The sequence below is a fragment of the Bactrocera oleae genome, chromosome 3 (genome assembly GCF_042242935.1).
Source record: "Bactrocera oleae isolate idBacOlea1 chromosome 3, idBacOlea1, whole genome shotgun sequence".
Taxonomy (NCBI): domain Eukaryota; kingdom Metazoa; phylum Arthropoda; class Insecta; order Diptera; family Tephritidae; genus Bactrocera; species Bactrocera oleae.
This window is the reverse complement of record NC_091537.1, coordinates 45,955,616-45,979,132: the sequence shown is the minus strand read 5'-3', so window position 1 is coordinate 45,979,132 and position 23,517 is coordinate 45,955,616. Positions and strand designations below refer to the sequence as shown.

General features: G+C 36.0%; 1 protein-coding gene across 7 annotated transcripts in view; it reads left to right on the top strand.

The window, feature by feature from the left end:
* Hr38 (Hormone receptor-like in 38) overlaps window positions 1-20,928 on the top strand; it is a 201,950-nt gene extending 181,022 nt beyond the window's left edge. For 3 of the 7 annotated variants that reach the window (XR_011395224.1, XR_004976771.2, XR_004976769.2), the window contains one exon: window positions 20,584-20,713. Coding sequence is in view for 3 of the 7 variants with exons in the window: in XM_070106586.1 (XP_069962687.1) it covers window positions 20,584-20,840 (257 nt within the window). In the remaining 4 variants the exon portion in view is untranslated. Of the gene's footprint in view, window positions 1-19,219; window positions 19,955-20,583 lie in introns of all 7 variants that reach the window. The other 4 variants (XM_070106586.1, XM_036364404.2, XM_070106585.1 and 1 more) reach the window with 2 other exon arrangements.
* The last annotated feature ends 2,589 nt before the right edge of the window (window positions 20,929-23,517 follow it).

Below are 23,517 nucleotides of genomic sequence, written 5' to 3'. Positions count from 1 at the left end.
CATAAAATTTTTTCAAACTTTTTTTGTTTTAACCCTTCTCGCTTTTTATCTTTTCTCGTACTTTTGCGATAGTTCTTTCTCTTTTTCGTTAATTTACGCGGAGATTGTGTCCTTTAATCGTTACTTTAAACATTGTTAAAAAACTTTTTTTTTTGTTTTTAAACAGATATCACCTTTTAAGTTGATATTTAATTTTTCTCGCATTTTTTCGCGACACTTATTACATATTTTTTTATTTGGTACACCCTAGATTATTCCGTCACCTGGAAGAATCGCCAACTAACTTCTTGAAGAAAATAATATATTTTTTGTAACACCCCCGAAAACGTTTGAGTCAGCAAAAGAACTGTCTGTTTTTCTTTTTTGTTCTTTCTTTTATACATGACATTTATTAAGTCTAGATACAAAGATTTAACTTTATTCTAAGAAGAATTCTAAGAAGAATATCTTCAGTCCACTTAAGGCGGACTATATGTGTCATGTTACATATTTCACACATATGCTTCTTAGTATAACTTATATTATTGGTGGTGTTAACTCCCCCACCTATAAATTGAAGCGTTCCGATTTAAATATATACATATTCTCAAGATTTTTTATTCGATTTAAAAATTTTAGCAATATTTCTTCTTTTCCTTTTAAATTTAGTATTTTAATTATTAATTTAATGTATGTAATTAATTTATGCATAAAATATGCAATCATTAACAATAAAGTACTAAATGCCCACCAAACAGGATTTATTTTATTATAGTATAATAAAATTGTTCATTCTTAAATTGATATTTTTTGTTTCAATACATTTTTTTACCAAAACAGGTTTAAATTTACCTTCTCTTAAATAATTAAAAATTCTTTTTTAGGTTTTCATATATTTTGTCATTTATTAGTACATTGATCGAAAAAGTTATTAAATAAACTTTTTTGATTGGATAATTAATAACTCTTTGTTTTCCGGATACTACTACCATATATCATCGTCTTTTAGTTATAATTATTAAGATATTGTTTCATTAGCTTCATTAATTTTGTACAGTTTGTGTGTTCTTAAATAACGAATATATGCTAAGCAAGTAATATTTTTATAGATCATGCAGAAAGCATTATTTAATTCATTTTTACAAAATTCAATGGGATATGATTTATTGTCACATTGTTCTTTCATTTTCAATTAGCAATTGTCCATCGTTTCGTCCTATGGCTATTGTTTTAAATATTTTACAAACATTTCTTACTTTTGTATATTTCATATGAATAATTAGTTTTTTCTAAGTTGTGATACGTCTATTATCTAATATTAAAGGGTTTTTTTTTATTAAATAATATATTACAAGGTCTTTTACCTATTACTGAGTGCCTGTCTGGTATTGGAATTTGTTTTGGGTTTCTTTTATATTTATTTATGTTATTATATATATAACAGTTTTTCACATAATTTTTGAATTATTTAGCCATTAATTTTTCATAATATTGTTGCCTAATTTGCGTAAAATTTCTTCTGTAATTCCTATGTGCTCTATTATTTGTTTCTTTAATTATCGCTCCTTGATCATCTTTATTGGTTATCATCAGGGGATAGTTTAGTATAAAGTTCAGAAATACTTCCTTCAAACACATTTTTATTGCATATATCACTCTGAGGCACTTGATTCATTTGAACAAGTTACATTATTTACCGTATTTATTTTTAAAAATAGTACTAAAAAAATGTTTAAAGTATTGACCATTGCTTTTTACTCATTTTACCCACCTTTCTGGTAATTCGTAACACCATGCCAATAGAAATGTTCGTCTTTTGAAGCAAACCAATTATATTCTATTTTATAATTTTTGACTTCTGCGTAGGAATCGTAGTGTTGATCAGGCAATGTGTGTCCCATCGTGAAACAAATGGTAATCGAAAGGGGCCAAGTCTGGTGAATATGGCCAGTGAGGAAGCAGCTCCCTTTAGGCCCATTCTTGTCGTTTTCGATCAATTCATGGTTCAAATTGATACTTTGTTATCTGTAGCGATTAGTATTAACAACTTCACCAGGTTTTAGAAGCTCATGATATACCACACACTTCTGATCCCACCAAACACAGAGCATTGCCTTCCTACCGAATCGATCTGTTTTTGCAGTCGATGTTGATGGTTGTCTCGGTTTAACCCATGATTTTCTCCGTTTAGGATTCTTAAAATAAATCCATTTTCATTGCCAGTGACAATTCCGTGCAACACTGATTTTCTATCGTGTCTTTGAAGCAAAATTTCAGAAGTGTTTTTCGGTTTTCCATTTGTGTTTCATTCAACTCATGTGGCCCCCATTTTCCGCACTTTCCCATAGCTTTCAAACGGTCTGAAATTTTTTGTTGCCCAACATTTAACATTGCTTGCAGTTCGGCGTCTTCCAACTTTTTGGTGTTCCACGTTCTTCATTTCTCACATCAAAATCATTAGCTCTGAACCGTTGGAACACTATTTTGCATGTTGTTTCTGATAGAGCATGATTAATGCTTTCTGCAAATCATCACTTTCCGCGTAAGGTAATTGAATATGTTTGACAGATGTCATGCCATCCAAACAGAAAAAAATTAAGATTTGTTCACAACAAATGTTCCCTACCAACACATTTGCATACTTCATACCGCGACGCTTGTCTCGATTATGCGTCAGCAACTAAATATGTTGGTCCTGTTTTATAAACTATTTTTGGCGAAAACTCCTCAATAAAAGCCCCATCCTCTCCATCCTCCAGCTCTCCATCATTTTAGTTTTAAATTAGGATTTTTTTAGACATTGCGAATGTCAATAGCTGGTGCTCCGTGTGAATGCGAATAACTTTTTTTATTTATTGCGTAATTTTGTTTGATAGAATTTAGTCTCTTTGAAGTAAATGTTTTTGATCTTCCTGGTCTTCTTGGTACCGACAGTTATATTAGACACATCAGTAGTTAAAATAATTTTTTTTTTTAAATCTGGTCGAATTTATTCAATTTGTTTTAGTAACATAATGCTTTTTTAAAGTTCCACAAGCAGCTTTTCCTCTTAATCAATATTAATTACTGTTTCCTGAGACCTATTCTGCGATATTTTCCCATTTTCTCCTTTTAAGTGTTTTGGTTGTGGTTTAGCTATTGGTGCAGTGGGAATTTTTTTTATCATTTCTCCTTTTTTGAATAAGTTTTTATAACTTTGTTTGGTACAATATGTTTCCAAATTAAATCTTAGCTGCTATAAATCTTAACTTTTCCATAGAAATTTTCATATGAGTTTTTTCAAGTGTTTTACTATATTTTTCAAATGAAATATATGTATGTTATTTTAATGTTTTTGAATAACCAAAATTTTCCGATACATTCATTTAAAATATTTACGGAAAATGCTATTTTTTTAATGTGTTTTTCTTCCATAATATCTGATGAAATCCCGACCTAGATTAGCATGCAGACAAATTTTTTGACTCTCTTTTTTTGCTCCACATTACTTTTTTTATTTTATTACCGCTACTTTCTTTAGGGGGCGCCTCAGAATTTTCTTGGCTCAAGGGCTTTATATTTTGAGTTCTCATAAGAAGGATTTAAATCTATTATACAAGTATCATTGAAAACATTTTTTTTCTCCTTCATTATTTAACAAAATCAAATTTCTATTTGGGATATAAATTGTGGCAAGGATTTTTTTAAAGAAATTAATTTCAATTATAAAAGGCGAAGCGCTTGAGCTTATCACAAATTCTTTGAGACGGCTAATGTCAGTTTCGGCTATGTCTCCTTGTTCGCTGAAGGAAAGTCTACCAATATGTTTCAACCTCAGTCTTGCAAAGGTTGGACAGTGGAAGAGAAAGGGCTTAAATATTTCCACTCATTTCCTTTCCGATGTGAGCAGGGCAAGAGTGCACCTCTAGCTAGCTCATCGGCTTTGCAGTTACCAGTCATTCCTAGGTACCAAATCGAGTGTTATGAAGTAGTAACTTGATGCGATCCGCCAAAGCTAAAGCTAATATATTTATGATAAATGATCGCCTAAAACTCTCCATTCCTGAATCAAGGTTGTAATTTCTCTATACCCCTGCTGCTTAGCCACGGCTCTTGGATTAGGACATGTGGAGATTTATTTGAATGATCTTCATCTTCCAAACTCTCCTCCAGACTAATACCACTCTAGTCGTGGGTGGGTAAACAAAGATTGCAATAGCGCAAAATCTCTTTTATTTTATCTGGGGTGGAGGGGTCTGCCTACCGTCTCGAGTCTTGCGCCTTTCCATACTTCCCCCACCCTGCATATCGTCTCTCTATAGAGGAACCGTTTGGAACAGATAACTCCATTTACCCTGCTAAGCTCTAGGTTCGTCTCACCTGGAGGGCGGTTACGACCTTCCGTCTCCGTCGGTCTTTTTTAGGCCTTTGCTCAAATATTATAATTATAATTGATCAAATAATTATACCTTATAAATTTGTCAGTATGTAAGTTATCTCTGAGAAATCAGGTCAATATATTCCCTTGCTCCCATATAGCTTATATAAGGATTTCAAACTTATAGTTGGATTTATATCGTATATATAGGCTAATATGTAAGATATTCTAACAAAATTAAGTGAGTGATATTGAATGTACTATAGTAATATGTATTACCGATAATGTGTGGTTCACGCATTATCCCATCTCCTATATATGTACGTATAATATTATAATATAATATATAATACATAACGATTTTCGCTAGTTAAGTAGACTTTAATATATTGGTCAGTGTGTTAATTAGCTTCACAAAATTGCGTGAAAACATGTTCTCGAGTATACGAAAGACGTCAGTGCAATCAGTCCAGATCTTCCCCTGGCCCCAATATACGCGGTATAATTTTTCCCATCCATTTTGACTTTCCATCGTATGTAAAATTAGTATAGACCTTGCTCTAAACTTCATAAATCTAAAATACTGATTTCCGATCCGGTGGTGAGTGTTTTGATACAATAAACATACTAAATTTAGCGCCTTTGGTTGATTTAATATCACGAATGTATGGGTATCTCACTTGAGTTAATAAGCTTGACTTTAATATAGATATTTCAGAAAAGCAAAATGTCGTAATAAAGCAAAGGGTCGTTTTTTCAATACTCTGTTAATGTTGTCCTTAAACTCTGGAAACTTAACTGGATTATAGCTTTAACAAACAAATCCGTTTTCACTAAGTTTTGGTTAGCTTACCTACAGCTAGTTTGATTATTGTGAATGTTTGTGGAGAACAGTTCACAAAACTGTGAACACGCAAAAACTGTATAAGGGTCATGAAATAACAAAAATTATTGTAGGTAATATATAGGGCTGGGGAAATACGTGGACCAACTTCACAGATTTTCGACATTAAACTAAAGTAAATACAGTGTTATATTATATTTTCACTTAATTTCCCTAGAATAACCTACGTATTGATCGATATACAGTGTGCAGCATAAGTAAAGGTAAGGTTGGTTAATTTCATTCCTGAGCTGGGAGCTAGGAGTACTGTTGACCTGATTTTATCCATTTTTGGCATTACGACATATCATTACCAGAAAGAATTGCTCTCTGAGTTTCATTAATATACTTGTCTATTATATGAGGTCTAAACTCAACTGGATGTTTTAACACCCGCATATTAGTTATAGGGCTAGGGCAAGTTTTCTCTCAATTTTATTCGTTTTAGGCACAAAAATGCACCATTATTAGAAAAATTCGCTCTGAAGAGGAAATAGGAAATACTCGAGGTCATAGATCTCAGCGTGAAGACCCCAAAGTTCGATATGTTGAGCAAGTTGTAAATACTGTTCAACATAGAACAAGGCTGCAAGATCCACAAATTCTCTCTGAAGAGCAAATAAGAAAAACTCGAGGTCATAGATCTCGGCGCGAAGACCCCTAGGTTCGATCTGTTGAGCAAAGTGTAAATACTCCTCAACATAGAACAAGGCGGCAAGATCCACAAATTCGCTCTGAAGAGGAAATACGAAATACTCGAGGTCATAGATATCGTCGCGAAGACCCCGTGGTACGTTATGATGAGCAAAGTAGGAACACTCGAGATCATAGAGAACTTCGCGCAAGAAATGCTGAGTATTAGGGTTCAGAGCGCATACGCGATGAAATGCAAAAATAACATGCAAGAAGAAATCCTGAAATAAGGGGAGAGGAGCGTGATTAAGAAACACAACGCTGACAGCTTAGTAGGAGGTGTATGAGGGAAGAAATTTTAAATCAGAGATGTCTTAGGCAAAGTTAGGTTCGCTTTCGTAGAAATAACCCGATCAATAGGCAAATTGAAAACGAGAGACAGTCCCAACGAATCCGATTAAGAAGATAAAATAATGTTATAGAAACTGACTATATAGGCAATTTAACAAATTTCAAAAACATTTATTTCCAAAATATAAATTAGGGCCCTTCTGAAATATGTATTTGCAGTGGCGGATTATGGTTTTCACAGCAAGTTCGCAAACTAAATTTCAAAACAATTGCGCAAAGTCACCCGAATGCTGCATCCGCCTTCTTTTTAATGCAAAAATTTCGTTCGGAAGATGGAAATTACAATTTTTGTGCCACTTATTAAATTGCGATTGTTAAAAGGAATGCTCCAAAAATATGTTTAGCTAACGGTCTAGACTTACCTGAAATACCGGACTACTTGAAAGGTTAACCCCAATTAAAAAACGTCTCGTCGATATCAAGGTCAGAATTCTCTCAAAGGTGCTGTTGTTAATATACCAATTTCTGTTACCAATATTGTGACATCTCTACCAAGGTCCTTTGATGAGGCTCATGTGATACAAAATCACTTAAGAAGGCGTTTGCCCCGTAAAGATTATGGAAGTTTTACAATTCTTAGTGAATACCCTCTGTATCGTGAGCTCATACACAAGAAGAAGTTCCGTTTGTTGCATCTGCAGAGGATTCCCTATTGATTCAATCTTTTCATGCGGCACAAACTTCTGATGATAATCCATCAGGTAATAATATTCCCACGGCTCTTTTAGCTTCAGAGCTTAATTCAGGCGGTCAAGAAACTTTTTTGGACAATATTCCTGTAGAGAACTTGGACTACAACCATTTAGTCATAGCGCCAGGTGAAGAACAAAGCCCAATTGACATAATTTAACATAATAATTCAGAAGGGTTGTCATTTGAAACAATATACGTTGGTGGTACATATAGAAAGATAATACGTTCTGAAATTCGCCGTTTTGACAGAACACATTCGAAAGTTTTTCTATGATTACAAAAAATTGAACTGCTACAAATTAAAAATACCTTTGCCTTAAAAAGTTTTCAGGTCGGAACCGAGTTACGGCGCAAATTTTATTAACCGAGAACTTTGTTTCCTTTTCCTCTCCTGCGCACTGGAAAGCTGAGAAGAAAACGGCGATCGCTAAGATTCGCCAATTTGAGCTTGCAATCTTCTTTATCACTTTATCGGCTGCAGAATCTCAGTAGGTTGAGCGTTTGGTCATCCTCTCTAAAACTGATGATTCTACAGATATTTCGGAAAAGGAAGCCAACGGTTACCAACCCAAGATAGATATATATATCGCTCAGACGCGGTTACTTGTGCTAGATATCTTGACTACCGCTATCGTCAAAGTCCTTAAGCTTTTTAAAGATAACGCCGGCATTTTTGGAGAGCTTTTTGTCAGAAGTTTCGACTGGAAAGTGGAGTTTCAACTGAGAGGTTCCCCGCATGTACATGGCATGTATTGGCCTAATAATGCTCCCAGGATCAACCTTCAAGATCCTCAGACATTCCCTGATGTCATAAGCTTTATTGACAATTATGTTGGTCAAGTTCGTTCGGGTTTTTTTATTGATTTTTCAAAAGGTGATAACTTTGTGTACATTTGTCCGATTTAAGTCAAATATGCGCCGTTTTGTTCGTAAACTTGTTGCCAACGAGATGCCAACTTCATTATACTCCTCTAGAAGGCTGCGTCCCAATTGGTAAAAAACTCGGAGAGCCAATTTTTACAGGTCTCTCTTGAGGTCAACTTCTCACCATTAAGCGCGTTCGCCATGGACAGGAAAAGATGGTACTCACTTTGTGCAAGGTCCGGACTATAAGGTGGGTGCATTAGGACCACCCATCCGAGCTCCCGGAGCTTCTGGCGCATCACTAAAGACGTATGTGGCCTTGCGTTGTGCTGATGGAACACAATGCGGCCTCTGTTGATCAAATATGGCCTGCTGCCTTCAAGCGGTTCACTTGTTGGCAGTAAAGGGCCGAATTGAGCGTTGGGCCATAAGGGAGCAGCAGATGATTCATTGCCAATCCCACCAAACACACAGCAAAACATTCCTGGCCGTCAATCCGGTCTTGGCCACCGTCTGGGCCGCTTACCCGAGCTTTGACCACCACCCTTTGCGCTCGATGTTGTCGTAAGTGACCCATTTTTCATCGCCAGTCACAATTTGCTTCAGAAAAGGGTCGATTTTGTTGCGATTCAGCAGCGATGAAAATTCGGTCGATCATGTTTTTTTTTGCGTTAGTTCGTGTGGCACCCAAACATTGAGCTTCTTTTTGAATTCAAGGTTATGCAAATAATTTCAAACGGTTTTCTGGCTTATCTTTAGTTCCTCAGCAATTAAATAAGTGCCCAAGTGATGGCCTGTGGCCACTATTTCCATGATTTTATCGCAATTTTCGACGACAAGCCTCCCGACGCCTGGTGCATCTTTGACATCGAAATTACCGGAACGGAACCTAGCAAACCACTTTTGTGCTACACGTTCGTTTACAGTATCGAGCCCATAAACTAAATTAATTTTTTCAGCCGCTTTGGCTGCTTTTTCGCCTTGATCGAAGAAAAATTGTAAAATATAGCGAATTTTCTCTTTGCTGGTGTCCATCTTTGACGCGCGCTCACAACGTATCAATCGAAAAACTGTCAAAGACACATTTTTAGCGCGAATTAACACATTTTCAGCGCCGATGACATACTATACGATACGTAACACTAGTACTACCCGAAAACCGAATGAGCTTTCTACTAATAATATATTTATTTACCTAATATTTCTACAGATGGTTCGGTCAGCCACTTAGAAAATTATTTGGGTTATCAAAAGCATAACTACAGTCGATCTTGTACCAAGGAAATAAGGGGACAACAGTTTTGGTATACCATATTCACCAATGCCTTCAACGCAAACACTGTTACTGTTGGATATATACTGGATGCATATGCTTGCTGTTCATACATATTTTTTTACATTAACAAGTATAACAGGGGAATTTCTAGGCTCTTAAATGAAGCTATATCAGAGGTAAATGCTGGAAATTATACTGTTAAGCAAAAACTTAAACATATAGGTCACAAATTTATATCAGGCACAGAAATATCTGCACATTGGGCTCCATCTTACGTAAGCAAGTAATGCAGAAATATTTGTAAATACCTCTGGACCTGAGAAACGTGTTCGAATAGTGAAACCTAGAGCGGAACTTCAGAACATTCCTTCAGGTTCGACTGAAATATTCGTAGCTTCTATTTTAGACCGTTCTGTTCAAAGATCCGATCAGTAAGAAACTCATTGTTTAGCTGATTTTGAATCTATGTATAAATATTGTAAATCTAGCAGAAGAGCACAAGACAGTGATCATGAAGAAGAAGAGTGGGAAGACGATAATTTACCAGAAACCGGGGTTATCATGCTTCTTAAAGACGGTAGCGGTTTTGTTAAGAAACGTACCATACCTAGTATTATTAGGTATAAAAGGTTTGACCCAGATTTGGCCAGAGAACCTATTTGACACATTTGATACATCAGCTCAAAACAAATCGCCCATTTTATGAGTTTATTGGCGGCGGTGCAGGTGTAGGAAAGAGTCGTTTGATATCTGCAATACATCAAGCTCTTAACCATCGTTACAATTCTACACCTGGATCGAATCCAAGTTCCTTAAAAGTTCTTTTTTGCGCACCTACGGGTAAAGCAGCATTCAATATTCCCTTTACCTGTTAATCAGTTGAATAAAGAGTTGAAACAAATAAACAATTCCTCAATTAATTCATTGTATTCCAGACTTATCGATTTAAAATTAATTATAATTGATGAAATATCGATGATAGGTGCCCGTATGTTTAGGTCTGTTGATGCGTGGTGCGATGGTGGTATACCGATCATAGCGCTTGGTGATTTGAAGCAACTATCACGTGTTGGAGATCGGTGGATATTCTCTTCTAATCCCAATGATGCATACAGCACTTTAGTTGGTTCCTCTTTGTGGGAGTTATTTAAATACTTTGAGTTAACAGAAAAAATGAGACAACGGGAGGATCAGGCTTTTGCAATTGCATTGAACCATATGGTTTCTGGTACTATGACATATGAGGACATAACACTCATTGAAACTCGAGTACTTAATTTCGAGAAAGTTCCCGATGATGCTATTCATTTATTTTGGTCCAATGAAGAGACAAATTATTTCAATGCCCTTAAGCTCAGTCGAACCCCAACTGAAGCTATCCTTTCAACTGCAAAAGACTCAGTTAATGGAATTGGTATAAGTGGAAATGAGAATATTTTGGAAAGCCTCCGCCAAATATATGATTACAGTGAATATAAACACGTGTGATCGCTTGGTTTATGGGGCAACTGGACAGCTTATGCAAATTAATTTCCATTGTTCTTTTCCAACAATTCTGTGAATTAAATTTTTGGAACCTTCTGTTGGTTTGATAGCACGATCAAAAAAGCATCATCCTTTAGAAAGTTCTTGGACACCAATTGACAAAGTTCTAAAATCTTTTCAATATAAAAGAAATGAAAAAATTTCAATTGAAAGAAATCAGTTTCCAGTTGTTCCGGCTGAGGTAATAACTATTCATAAAAGCCAGGGTGCCACACATAATAAAGTTGTAGTTCATACTCGACCCAGAATGCCTAGAGCTTCAATATATGTCGCTTGTAGTCGAGCTACTTCTGCAGAAGGTCTATTCATCATAGGAAATTTTATTCCTCCTGCCAATTTTCTGAATCGGATGCTGTATTTAGGGAACTGAGGGAATTGAACACAAATAAAGCTCTGACAACAAGTTTCAATTTTATGATTTCCCGAACATGAGGACATCAAATTTTATTCCATAATGTTCAGAGTCTTCACGCTCACATTAATGATTAAAAACGCGACTGTTTGATACTATCTTCAGATATTTTATGTTTTGTAGAAACTTGGAGTTATCCTTGCGAAAGTTTTGATATACCAGGATTTACTCCAATTAACAAGCTGAGGATAGATAGCATGGAAACAACCAACAGAAATAAACGGGGCATTATAATAGGTATATGCAAAGCATAGTATTGCTTGCTCTATAGAATCAATGGCTGTAAAGAAAATTTATTCAGGCCGCAAAGGTTTTGAAGCGGTTTTGTTTGAATGTTTCAATATTCATATTCTGGTTCTATACAGAAATTCAGCTTACTCTGTCAGACATTTAGTTGGAGATTTTAACATTTGATTAATGTTAGAATAAAAAAACTATAGTTCCCTGCTTGGTGTAGAATATTCTACTACACATGCCGGTACACAAATTAATTGGGCATTTTCAAACATGGACCCTATCCTTGTTAATGCAATTACTTAATCGAATTAGCATGGTATAGCAATTTTGACAATAGCAAATTTGTTATTACACAAGACATTATTGTACAAATATTTGATAGAAATTAAACAGTATAAGGAGAAAAGAAATATAATTTGGATATATGTATAAGAATATCTATAAACATTTATGTTTAATATTGTGGCGAACACGTGTACCAAAACAAATCAGAATTGGCGATAAACTGCCAGAAGCAACTAGACAGCAAATTCGTAGTTGCCAGAATAGCGAACTTTTGTTAAAAATTTAATATATAAGGGCTGCCGGATTGTGCAGCAGACACAGTTCTTATTAGAATGTTGCCGTGTAAAGAGCAATTAAGCTATTAGCAATAAGTTGTAAGTTCGAATAGCGAGCAATAAGTGTTAAGTTATTGGAATTGAAAATAAAGATAAGTGTATCGCATTAAATTGGGACTTTAATTTAACAATCCAGTGATCGAGCTCAAGAGTGAGTTCTAGTTAGAGGATTTATCGAGAAACCCGTTACAATATTATAAGTACTATATACAAATTAATACAATAATATAATTTTTAAAATTGCTAATATATATTATTTTTAAGCTAAACATGTATAATAATATCGATAAAATAAATAAAAAATGTTATTCAATGCCAGAAAACGATTTCTGTTCATACTCCTCATTACAGTTGTAATTCATCAATCAATACATAGTGTGACGAACACGGATGATAGAACAAAATCAAATCAACGATAAACTGCCAGAAGCAACTAGTTAGCGAATTCGTAGTTGCCAGAATGTTCTAGAAGCAATGTTTTGTTACAGATTTACTATATAAGGGCTGTCGGATTGTGCAGCAAACACAGTTCTAGTTAGAGTGTTGTCGTGATAAGAGCAATTAAGCTATAAGCAAGAAGTTGTAAGCTCGAATAACGAGCAATAAGTGTTAAGTTGTTGAAATACGAAATAAAGATAAGTGTGTAGCCATTAAATTGGAACTTTTATTTAACAATCCAGTGATCGAACTCAAGAGTGAGTTACAGGTAGACGATTTATCGAGAAATGAAGAGCAAGAAGCTTGTATACCAGCAAAAGTGTCTTCGCAGTCGGAAGAACTGAACGGGCGTATGCCAGCGCAGGTGTCCTCACAGTCGGAAGAGGATAAAGCGTGTGTACAAGTACAAGGGTCCTCACAGTCGAAAGAGCTGGAACTGCGTATGTCAGGGCAGGTGTTCCCACAGTCGAAGAGGAGGAAGCGTGTGAACCAATAAAAGGTTCCTCACAGTTAGAAGAGCAAAAAGCTTGGATACCAGCACAAGTGTCCTTACAGTTGGAAGAGCAGGAAGCGTGTATACCATCACAGGTAGAAGATCAGCATAAAATTGAACCTGAAACAGATGACTTTGTGCTAGAAGATCTAGAATTGGAAGGTGCATTACATAAGGTGGAGTTGAACCAATATACAACGATTGGAGAAATAACTACAGGAAGGCCAGTCACAAATCATATTGGGCAGAACAGAGCAGTTTAAAGTTAGTTAGTCAGCATCGAGTATGGAAAAGCGAAAATGGGCAAACCTTCCGAGTACTTATGGTTGTTCCAAGGGTTGGAATTCCTGATGTTCTTAACGTGCAGTACAAATGTCCAAGAGGGGGGCATTTGAGAGACATGAAATCCTTGGAGCATTTGAAGCAAAGGTTTTATTGGACTGGTTGTCAATCAGCTATAGAAAGGATTGCGAAATATGCTGAGAACATTGTAGCTAAAGGATCAAGGTCCAGGAGTCATGGGCAGATGAAACAGCACAATTCGCGTGCGCCAGTTGAGAAAATAGGCGTGTATGAAGATGGTCCATTCCCCACCAATACATTAGGAAATAGTCATGTTTTGGTAGTCAAGGACCATTTCAATGAATGGCCACAAGTATACACAATTCCTAACCAAGAGACTGAACCAGTGGCGGAGGCATTCATCAACAAGTGGGTAACGAGATTCGGTGTTCCAATGGAGTTACGTTCTGATCAAGAATGGAATCTCGAGTCAGCTTTAAGTCAGAGATGTACCAGAAACTGAGTGTCCGGAAAACGGATGGAATTAACTCCAAGAAGAGAAGGACGGCTAACGATGTCAGCATTAGCCTAGAAGACGAGATGGGGGACATAAAAGCTTTGTGTATGGTATCGCAAATATGTCTAATCGGGACGATCAAACTTAGGTGGAGGGCAGTGTGACGAACACGGATGATAGAACAAAATCGAATCAACGATAAACTGCCAGAAGCAACTAGTTAGCGAATTCGTAGTTGCCAGAATGTTCTAGAAGCAATGTTTTGTTACAGATTTACTATATAAGGGCTGTCGGATTGTGCAGCAAACACAGTTCTAGGTAGAGTGTTGTCGTGATAAGAGCAATTAAGCTATAAGCAGGAAGTTGTAAGCTCGAATAACGAGCAATAGGTGTTAAGTTGTTGGAATAAGAAATAAAGATAAGTGTGTAGCCATTAAATTGGGACTTTTATTTAACAATCCAGTGATCGAACTCAAGAGTGAGTTACAGGTAGACGATTTATCGAGAAATCCGGTACAATAGTATAAAACAAAGTCGCTTTCTCTGTCCTTATATCTCTATGTATGCTAAATCTTTAAAACTACACAACGGATTTTGATGCGGTTTTTAAATAGATCGAGAGATGGAAGAGGAAGGTTTATATGCATTATAACGTCCATTAAAATAGTGGGAAAATACTGGTATGTCTAAGGTTTCTTATGTGATGTCCTAAATAATAATATTTTTTCCGCTTACATTGCAAACACAGGCTGAACCCTACGAGATTTATCAAAATAATGTTCTTAGTATTGTACAGATTGAAAAGGTCTACAGAAAACACCCCGATGGTATATATCTATATATGTATATACATATATATAGTATAAATAGGTACTATGACAGTAGTGTGTGAACATTGCTTGTCATTGAAATTCAAGGACGAATCGAAAAGCATGTGTTGATTACACGGATAAATCAAATTAGAAGAAATTATCTCTCCAACTAAACCACTTCATTCTCTTCTTCCGGGCGATCATCAGACATCCAAACAATTCATGCGCGGTTATAAATAATAACGCATTTCAAATGACCTCTTTTAAGAGTAAGCAAGTCGTTGAGCGTCGGTTCATGCCTACATTTAATATTCAAGGGCAAGTGTACCACTTAGTTGGGAGCTTGCTACCACTTCGACCCGATGATCACAAATTTCAGCAAATATATTTTATTACAGATCCAGATACACTGCGATTGAAAGTGTTCTTAGCAGATACTCCTGACCTTAGTAGCTGTGGTGTTAGCTGGACAGCAATTTGACAAAATACAAACAGATAAACAGATCTTACAATATCCTTTGTGCTATGTCTTGTAGAAAATGGTTATGCCATTAATATTTCTAGTGTTGATCAAATCGGTGGTACAACTCTGCGTATAACAGTATATGTATGAACTACTATTGCTATCGTATAATGACAAGACGTCACAATTTCAACACTTTGTTTAGATATGGAATGTTAACAAACCAATACTTGGTAGATCAATATGCGAAAATTGAATCTGAGAGATTGGCCTACATCCGTAATAATCAAACTAAATTGAGAGAAGGAAATTACTTTCATCTTCAGGATGCTTTACAGGCGAATGAACACCACAACGGTATTGGGCAGTTGGTTATACTACCTGCAACATTCACAGGTGGACCTCGATAGTTACACGAAAAATCACAAGACGCCATGCTTTACGGACCGATGTCAGCTAATACTACTAACTCTGATTTAACTAACAGTGCCGAATTTACACGAGAAACATTATACGATCAAACGAGACTTTTACAAAATATAGCTCAAGGTGAGCCCCGACTAAATTTCGATTAGAAAAAAGTATTCAGTGCAATTTCTTTTCCTTGATGCCCCAGGAGGTATAGCAAAAACATTTTTAATCAATCTGCTTTTAAAAAAGTGAGATCTACCGGAAAAATTGCGTTAGCTGTTGCGTCATCCGGCATTGCCGCTATGCTTTTGGAAGGAGGCCGAACCGCACACTCTACATTCAAGCTCCCGCTGAAAATCGAAACCAATGATAATATTGTATTAGCATCTGTAGTGTTTCTAAACAGAGCAATACAGGAAAATTGATGCGTGACTGGGATGGGACGAAGCTACCATGTCAAACAAGACGTCTGTGGAAGCACTGGATGGACAATGCGCGATTTGCGCAACAAAAAATTTACCTATGGGTGGATGTATTGTACAATTCTGTTCTACGTCAACCAGAGGATCGGAATTCATTATATTAGGGATATGTGGTTTAGATCAAGGACCAATTCCATTTTAATTCAGCGCTAAACCACACAATATTCAAGAAAACTTGTCTATTTAATTTAATTTAATTGTTAAATTTTGACCAACTTGAACGGCTTAGTCAGGTGGAAAGACGGAAGTCGTTGAACTAATTTAATCTATTTTTGCCAATACCACATACTATTAACATGCCACGTATTAATAAAATGCTCCCTGAATTTTATTAAGGTACCTCACATACCATTACCAATCTATACAGAGTATACGGATATTTGAAAATACTGATATTATTTATATAGGGGCTAGGTCAAGCTGTCACCCGATTTTATCCATTTTATACACATAAATTAATTTCTAGGAAGAACACGCTCTCTAATTTTTTTTGAGATAACTCACATATTGCCTGATATAGTGTGGGGTATAAAGTCACCAAGAAGTTGGAAAATCTTTATATTAGATATATGGCGGCTAAGGGAAATATTGACCCTATCCAAAACACTTTTGACGCTCGCTCAGATATACTATTATCCGGAAAGGATTTTCTCCGAATTTCAATTATATATCTCACATATTGATCGAAACTTTCAGTAAAAAGTCAACTATAAGTACTGGGGTCCACATATTCAATAGCTAGGGGCTTGAACAGTTGTGGTTTGATTTGGGCAAATGTTAGTCATAAGGTGGAACACTTTAGAGGCACTATTCCTGCAAAGTGTTATCCCGTTAAATGATTTACTGCTTTATTTGCTTACTGGAATGTAAAAGAATCTGTGGTGTTTAAAGATAGGTTATATGGAAAGCAGGCGTGGTTGTAGTCCGATTTCCTCCATTTTCGCAGTGTAATATATGAATATTTGAGGAATGTTATGAATAATATGATTTTACCTAAAATTAGGCGGTACCACGCCCATCGTTCAGTTTTAACACCGGCTCCTATAAAGCCCTCTTCTTTCATCCTAGATGTAAAATTCAATGTCTCTGCCACATTTAGTTATTGATTTATCACACTTTTAGTAGTTTTAAACAAAACCACTGCCCATATGGGCGTGACTATCATTCGATTTCCCCTATCACACTATTGTAAGAAGGGTTAAAAATATTTATATTGTGTAAATTTGGGGGGTATAGCTTTACCACAGGTGCCGCTCGAAGGTCTGAAGTCAATATATTGGTTAAATTTGGGTCAGGGAATAGCCTGGACTTTCATTGACTTTGGTTAATTTAAGACCGATTTCAACGATTTGTAGCAAATTTGGTTGATATTGGTGTAGTATTTCCTGAGGTATAGGATATAGATTGGTATATTGATGAACGGTATCACGACCATTGTCCAGTTTTAACACAGATGCTTACGAAATCATTATATACCATCTTGGCCATGAAATTTAACGTTTTTGACGTATTTATTTAGTAAGTTATTGCGCATTTAGTAGTTTTTAACAAATCCGTTATACAGGGAGTAGGCGTGGTTGTCAACCGATTTTATTAATTTTAACAAAGAATGATTGATGCTAGACTTGTTCTCAGCAAGTTTGATCGATTTAGTTTTAGTGGTTTGCTAGATAAGTATGTACTCTAAACTTATTAGGGGCGGAAAACCAATTTTCAAAAGCACAGATTATCCATTTTGATGTCAAATTGTGGCAGAAGCAGCAATTATAATATCGATAACATATGTATATATTTGTATATATATTCCCCACTAAATACAAAAACGTCGCATCTCGTAATTTGGCAAATATTCAGGAGAAGCAAAAAACAGTTCAAGTAAACATGTTTGGTATTTTATAGTCAAACGTCTTACTTAAATACACATATTAATGATATTCTAGTTTATCGGAGAAACTAAAAGACCTTTTTAAGTTATGACTTAGAATAACAATGCGACACTCACAATTATTTCAACAAAACATCAACAACAAATAATACATTTTAGTTGATACTGCACAAGCCAGGCAATCGACGCAATTAATACAAAAGTAGACCCAGCGGTGATTTAAATAAGATAGTGATGACAATGAAATGGTTTGCTTAGGTCGATAAGGGTATTACGAATAGATATATGAAATAAAACGATTTTACATATTTCAAAAAATTTACTAACAAAATGTAACATCAACAAAACACCGTTTATGCGTTCTGCGGACTAGGAAACATTCATTACGGGAAACTAAATGTTAAAGTTCCTTTAAAACGACTATTGATATAGACAAAGCTACAGTTACTAACTCAACCTTAACTCCAAAAGATAGAACCTCTCTAAATAAGATCTTAAATAAATTGAAACCTTATAACAATAGGTCAATAAAAAATTAGTGAGCTACCATAATCGCGTCAACACTTCAATATCGACTAACTATTTATTATTCATCAACCTAATACTTGAATTGTCTCTGCGCAATGAGCAAGATCTTCGGTATTCAAAGCAATAATATTATCAAAATATTTTCAACTTATATTCTCAAACAACGCTGCCGATGATTTCAAAAGCTTTTGACCGCATTGCACCTAAATTGCACAAACCAAATCTACTCTCATAACACCAGTTTGGATTTAGAAGAAAATATCCTAGATTTCTCTGAACAAGGAAAACAGCATGGAAATTCAGTTTTAGGCTATTTTTAGCAACAGAAATTAATATTTTTAGTTTTCATACTATACTTCCACTTATGACTAAATCTGCGTAGTGTACAGGTTATACTTAATTAATAGCAAATATACCGAAAAATGTACAATCTGGAATCCGAAACTGGTTCTTTCTTGTGTCATAGGCAACTACTATTATTTTAGGACAATTTAATGAGTCTCCAGAAAAAATCGTACATACTACATATATTCCCTTATTTTGTTAATGTTGTAATTGTTGTCTTGATAAAAAATCTTAGTCAATTCATGGATTCTAGTCGGTGTAGAATGTTGAAAGTAATGTTAGTTACACTTCTGGAAGCTTTTGAGGTTATGGGGTTGCCATTGGTGAATATATGTTTATATACACCGCTTAGAACATTTAATTTGTTAACCTGGATTTTTGCGCTGCACTTTCAAATTCAGCAAATGGAAAGATAGGTAAATTCACCGTTGTTAACATGTAATGTATTGGAAAGAGTTTTCGAATAATATTAATTGCTTGGTTGGAGATTGTTGTTTAATGTCAAAGGTTTTTGAAAATAGTTGTTAATAACTCTGCGCATCTCTTTATACTGGTAACAATCGTTCATTTTTGATTTAAGATTTATATTATCGATCTATTACTAGCGGGTGTTCCAAGTAGAGGTACTTTTTTCAATAGACCCTTTTTTACAGATCACGCAAGAGTTTTGTCAATCGTCGTGTTTTTTTGTTCAGCATTGTTTGGCATTTCGTCATGGAAAGACATACGCCTGAACAACGTTTACAAATCGTTTAGCTTTAATACGAACATCATCACCCATCTTGAGACCCAGCATTCAATATTGGATAATATTCGACCGAATAGGCTCATAGTCCAGCACGCAGTGAAGAAAATATAGCGGCCGTAGCTGAGCGTGTACACGAAGGTCGTGGAGAGTCAATTCTGTGCCGTTTGCAGCAACTCGGACTGACGTATGGAACGACTTTGCGCATTTTACGTCGAGATCTTAAATTGAAAGCATACAAAATACAGCTTGTGCAAGAACTGAAGCCGCTCGACCTTCCTAAATGACATCGCTTCGCTCTATAGGCTCTTAAAAAGTTCCAAGAAGATCCGACATTTTCGAGTCAAATTTTGTTTAGCGACGAGTTTCTGCCTTAATGGGTTAATGGCAACCTGAAAAGATTCAAGAGCTGCTATTTCATCCAGAAAAAACAACGGTTTGGTGTAGTTTGTGGGCCGGTTTAATCATCAGTCTATATTTCTTCAAAACTGATGCCGGTGAGAACGTAAACGTCAATGTGCCGTGATAACCGACCTGATGCCTCAAATTGAAGCTCGTGATCTCGGCGACATTTGGTTTCGACAAGAAGGCGCCACTTCCTACACATCGCATCAATCAAAGGATTTATTAAGAAAACACTTCGGTGAGCATTAATTTTACGTTTTGGGCTGGTCGATTGGCCACCAAGGTTATCACACTGTTAGACTTTTTCCTGTAATATGTAAAGTCTACAGTCTATGCGGGCAATCCCGCAATCCCAAAAACATCACACATGTCATTCGCCAGTTACCAGTTGAAATGCTCGAACGCGTCATCGAAAATTGGACTCAACCGATGGACCATCTGAGACGTAGCCACGGCCAATATTTGAAACAGATAATTAAAAAAAAAAAAATTTGCCAAAGAATGTTCTTTCGAATGATAACAAATATTCCCTATTAGATTTGAATTTTCTGTGTTTTTTCTTTAAAAAAGTAGGGAAACTCGAAATGGATTACCCTTTATAAATGAATTCGTATATGTAGAAGAGCTATGACGTTCTCCTCGGAACTAGCAGTACGTTAATCTTTTGGTTATTTGCATGATCTATGCTTTTTAGTTATTGCTTGCAGAATGTTGTTATCTAATTTGATTATTTTATAATCTTAGAATTAATTGGTGGAAAAATAAATGCTTTACGCTACATAAATCAGTAAACAAAAATACATAAAAATGTAAATTAATTAATAACCATTGATACTCTCTCTTAATTTTATCATCTTTTTTTTACAGAGCGTCATGGACTGCAAGAGCCAATAAAAATAGAAGACATTCAATTGAAGATAATAGAGAGTCTTAGGGACTCTCTTTTTTTCAATTCGACTTATCAAAGGGGATCCTATCACTTTAGTCGTATTCTCGGAATACTGCCAGAACTAAGATCTCTTAGCATGCAGGGTTTGCAGAGAATTTTCTATCTCAAAATTGAAGATTTAGTTCCGATACCGTCCACGATTGACAGAATGTTTGTGGCTAGTTTGCCGTTTTAATGAAAGTTATTCTTATAAATATACAATATGTTGTACCTGTAAAAAATGTGCCAGAATAAAACTAAATATAGCTGTGAAACTTGAAAAAGGTGAGACTGTTTGAATAACATTATGATTAACAAGAAAAACTGTACCTTCGGTTGCACCGAATCTATAATAACTTCAGATATATAAAACATTCCTTAAAATAACTTGATATTATTGATTTTTCAAAAGATGATAAATTTGTGTACATTTGTCCGATTTATGTCAAATATAAAACTTGTTGCCAACGAGATGCCAACTTCATTATACCCCTCTCTTAGAAGGCTGCATCCCTATTGGCAAAAAATTCGGAGAGCTAATTTTCACAGGCCTCTCTTGAGGCCAACTTCTCACCATTAAGCGCGTTCGCCATGGACAGGAAAAGATGGTAATCATAAGGTATGGTAACTATAAGGTAGGTGCATTAGGACCTCCCATCCGAGCTTTCGGAGCTTCTGGCGGGTCACCAAAGACGTGTGTGGCCTCTTCTGGATGAGTGCTGCCTTCAAGCGGTTCACTTGTTGGCAGTAGAGGGCCGAATTGAGCGTTTGGCCATAGGGGAGCAGCTCGTAGTAGATGATTCCTTGCCAATCCCACCAAACACACAGCAAAACCTTCCTGGCCGTCAATCCGGTCTTGGCCACCGTCTGGGCCGCTTCCCCGAACTTTGACCACAACCGTTTGCACTCGATGTTGTCGTAAGTGACATATTTTTCATCGCCAGTCACAATCCTCTTCAGTAACTGGTCGATTTTGTTGCCATTCAGCAGCGATTCGCAGATGGAAATTTGGTCTATGATGTGTTTTGCGTTTGTTCGTGTGGCACCCAAACATCGAGCTTCTTTTTGAATCCAAGGTTATGCAAATGGTTCTAAACGGATTTCTGGGTTATCTTTAGTTCCTCAGCAATTAAATAAGTGCTCACGTGACGGTCTGTTTCCACTAATTCCATGATTTTATTGTGTATTGGGTGTATCTGTTCTGATAATATGCGGCTCTTTCCATGCATTTGGTAGCTCCATTAGCATTTTTGGAGTAATTTTATCGTGTCCAGGGGACTTTGGATAATATCCGAGACTGAAAATTGCATTAAAAAGCAAGGAAAGTACTACTACAATATTTGGTAGCTCCATTAGCAGATTTGAGATAATATTATCGTGTCCAGATGGCTTTTTTCAACTCATCTCTTTTATGATCCTTTTAATTTCACAACTTGAAATCTTAATAGGTATAAGCGACTCGTTAGCGGTGTCGGGCGAAATTGACAGCTTAAGATCGTTTTTTAGATTTTTAGGTTTGGCTGAAATATCTTTTTTAGGCGATTTGCAAGCAAATTACCTTTTCTTCGTCAAATCGAGCCCAATCACCCCTCACGTCCCTTATAGGCATGTTTGAATCTACCGGCGGCTTAAAATGTTGTTGCGCTTTCCAAAGAGAATTATGTTAGTTTGTTAATTTTGGGCTCAGTTTCTATATTTAATTTTCAGTGTTGTATTCTTTTGCATACTTAATAGCTTTTCCTAATTTACGGACGTCAGACTTCAATTTCAGCTGAGAGAAAGGGGAACGATTTACTTGCCATTCACGCCTAGCTCGCTCTTTTTCAGTTACAAGCTTTTTTATTTCAACATTTTTGACTCTTCTGAGACCAAGCGGCCTATTAATTTTGTTTGCTGTTCCTAAGATAGTTGCTTTAGTTATTTTATCATTTAATTCGCTTATGCTTTGGTCAATATCTCTTTTTGAGTTTATTATGTAAGCAATATTGATGTGGCTATTGATATATTTTTACCAGTTTGTTTTATGGGATGTTAAACCTACTTTTGGTGATACAACCATCACAGGAGTTTAATCAAAAGATAATTAACAAGCGATCTATCTATACAACAATAGATATGTTTGCTTTATATTGTAATCACCACCTGCTCGAAATATATTTCCTAGTGGGCTAAAAAAGTCTTCAAATTGGCAATCTGCAATTTCAAACGAGGTGGGCAATATATTGCAGTCAGGTTTAAGTCTTTACCACTGCTGGAGCAAGAAGCGTTTTTCTTGCTCTTTTTAAATATTAAATATTATAATAATTGGGGGTGTGCAGTCAACGGCGACGTGCTTAAGAACCAAAGTGGAAAAACCGTACTAGATTTCCATCGACCGACCGAATAACGAACTCTGATATGCTCCTGTTAGCAACTCATTAGCGAATGATTTATTTTAATAGTTAATCATATGTATATACATATTGTTCTCTTTACAAAGTTTGAGAAAATAATAAAAAGAGGTTGACGAGTGTTTAAATGAGATTAACCTTCCCTACACATACATACCACTCTACTCGGCAAAAACTGGCGCACCCTAGTATAACCCACCACACTCATACATCACCACACGGGAGAACACAAGACACCACCTCAGAAAAAAAAAAGGATGATCTCCGCAGCAGATACACCTCATTCGAAATAACAGCGATCCTGCGCTCAACTCGACTTTCGATTATACACGTCAGTCAACACGTTTCCTGCTTGCTGCCTTTGTTCGTTTTTGCGACAACTACAATCCTACACGCTACATCTAATCCTAGTTTGGCTAATCTTTGCGCCTTAGGGGATTCCACGGCTTCAGCCTTCAACGTTACCTGTTTTCGATCCGTGCT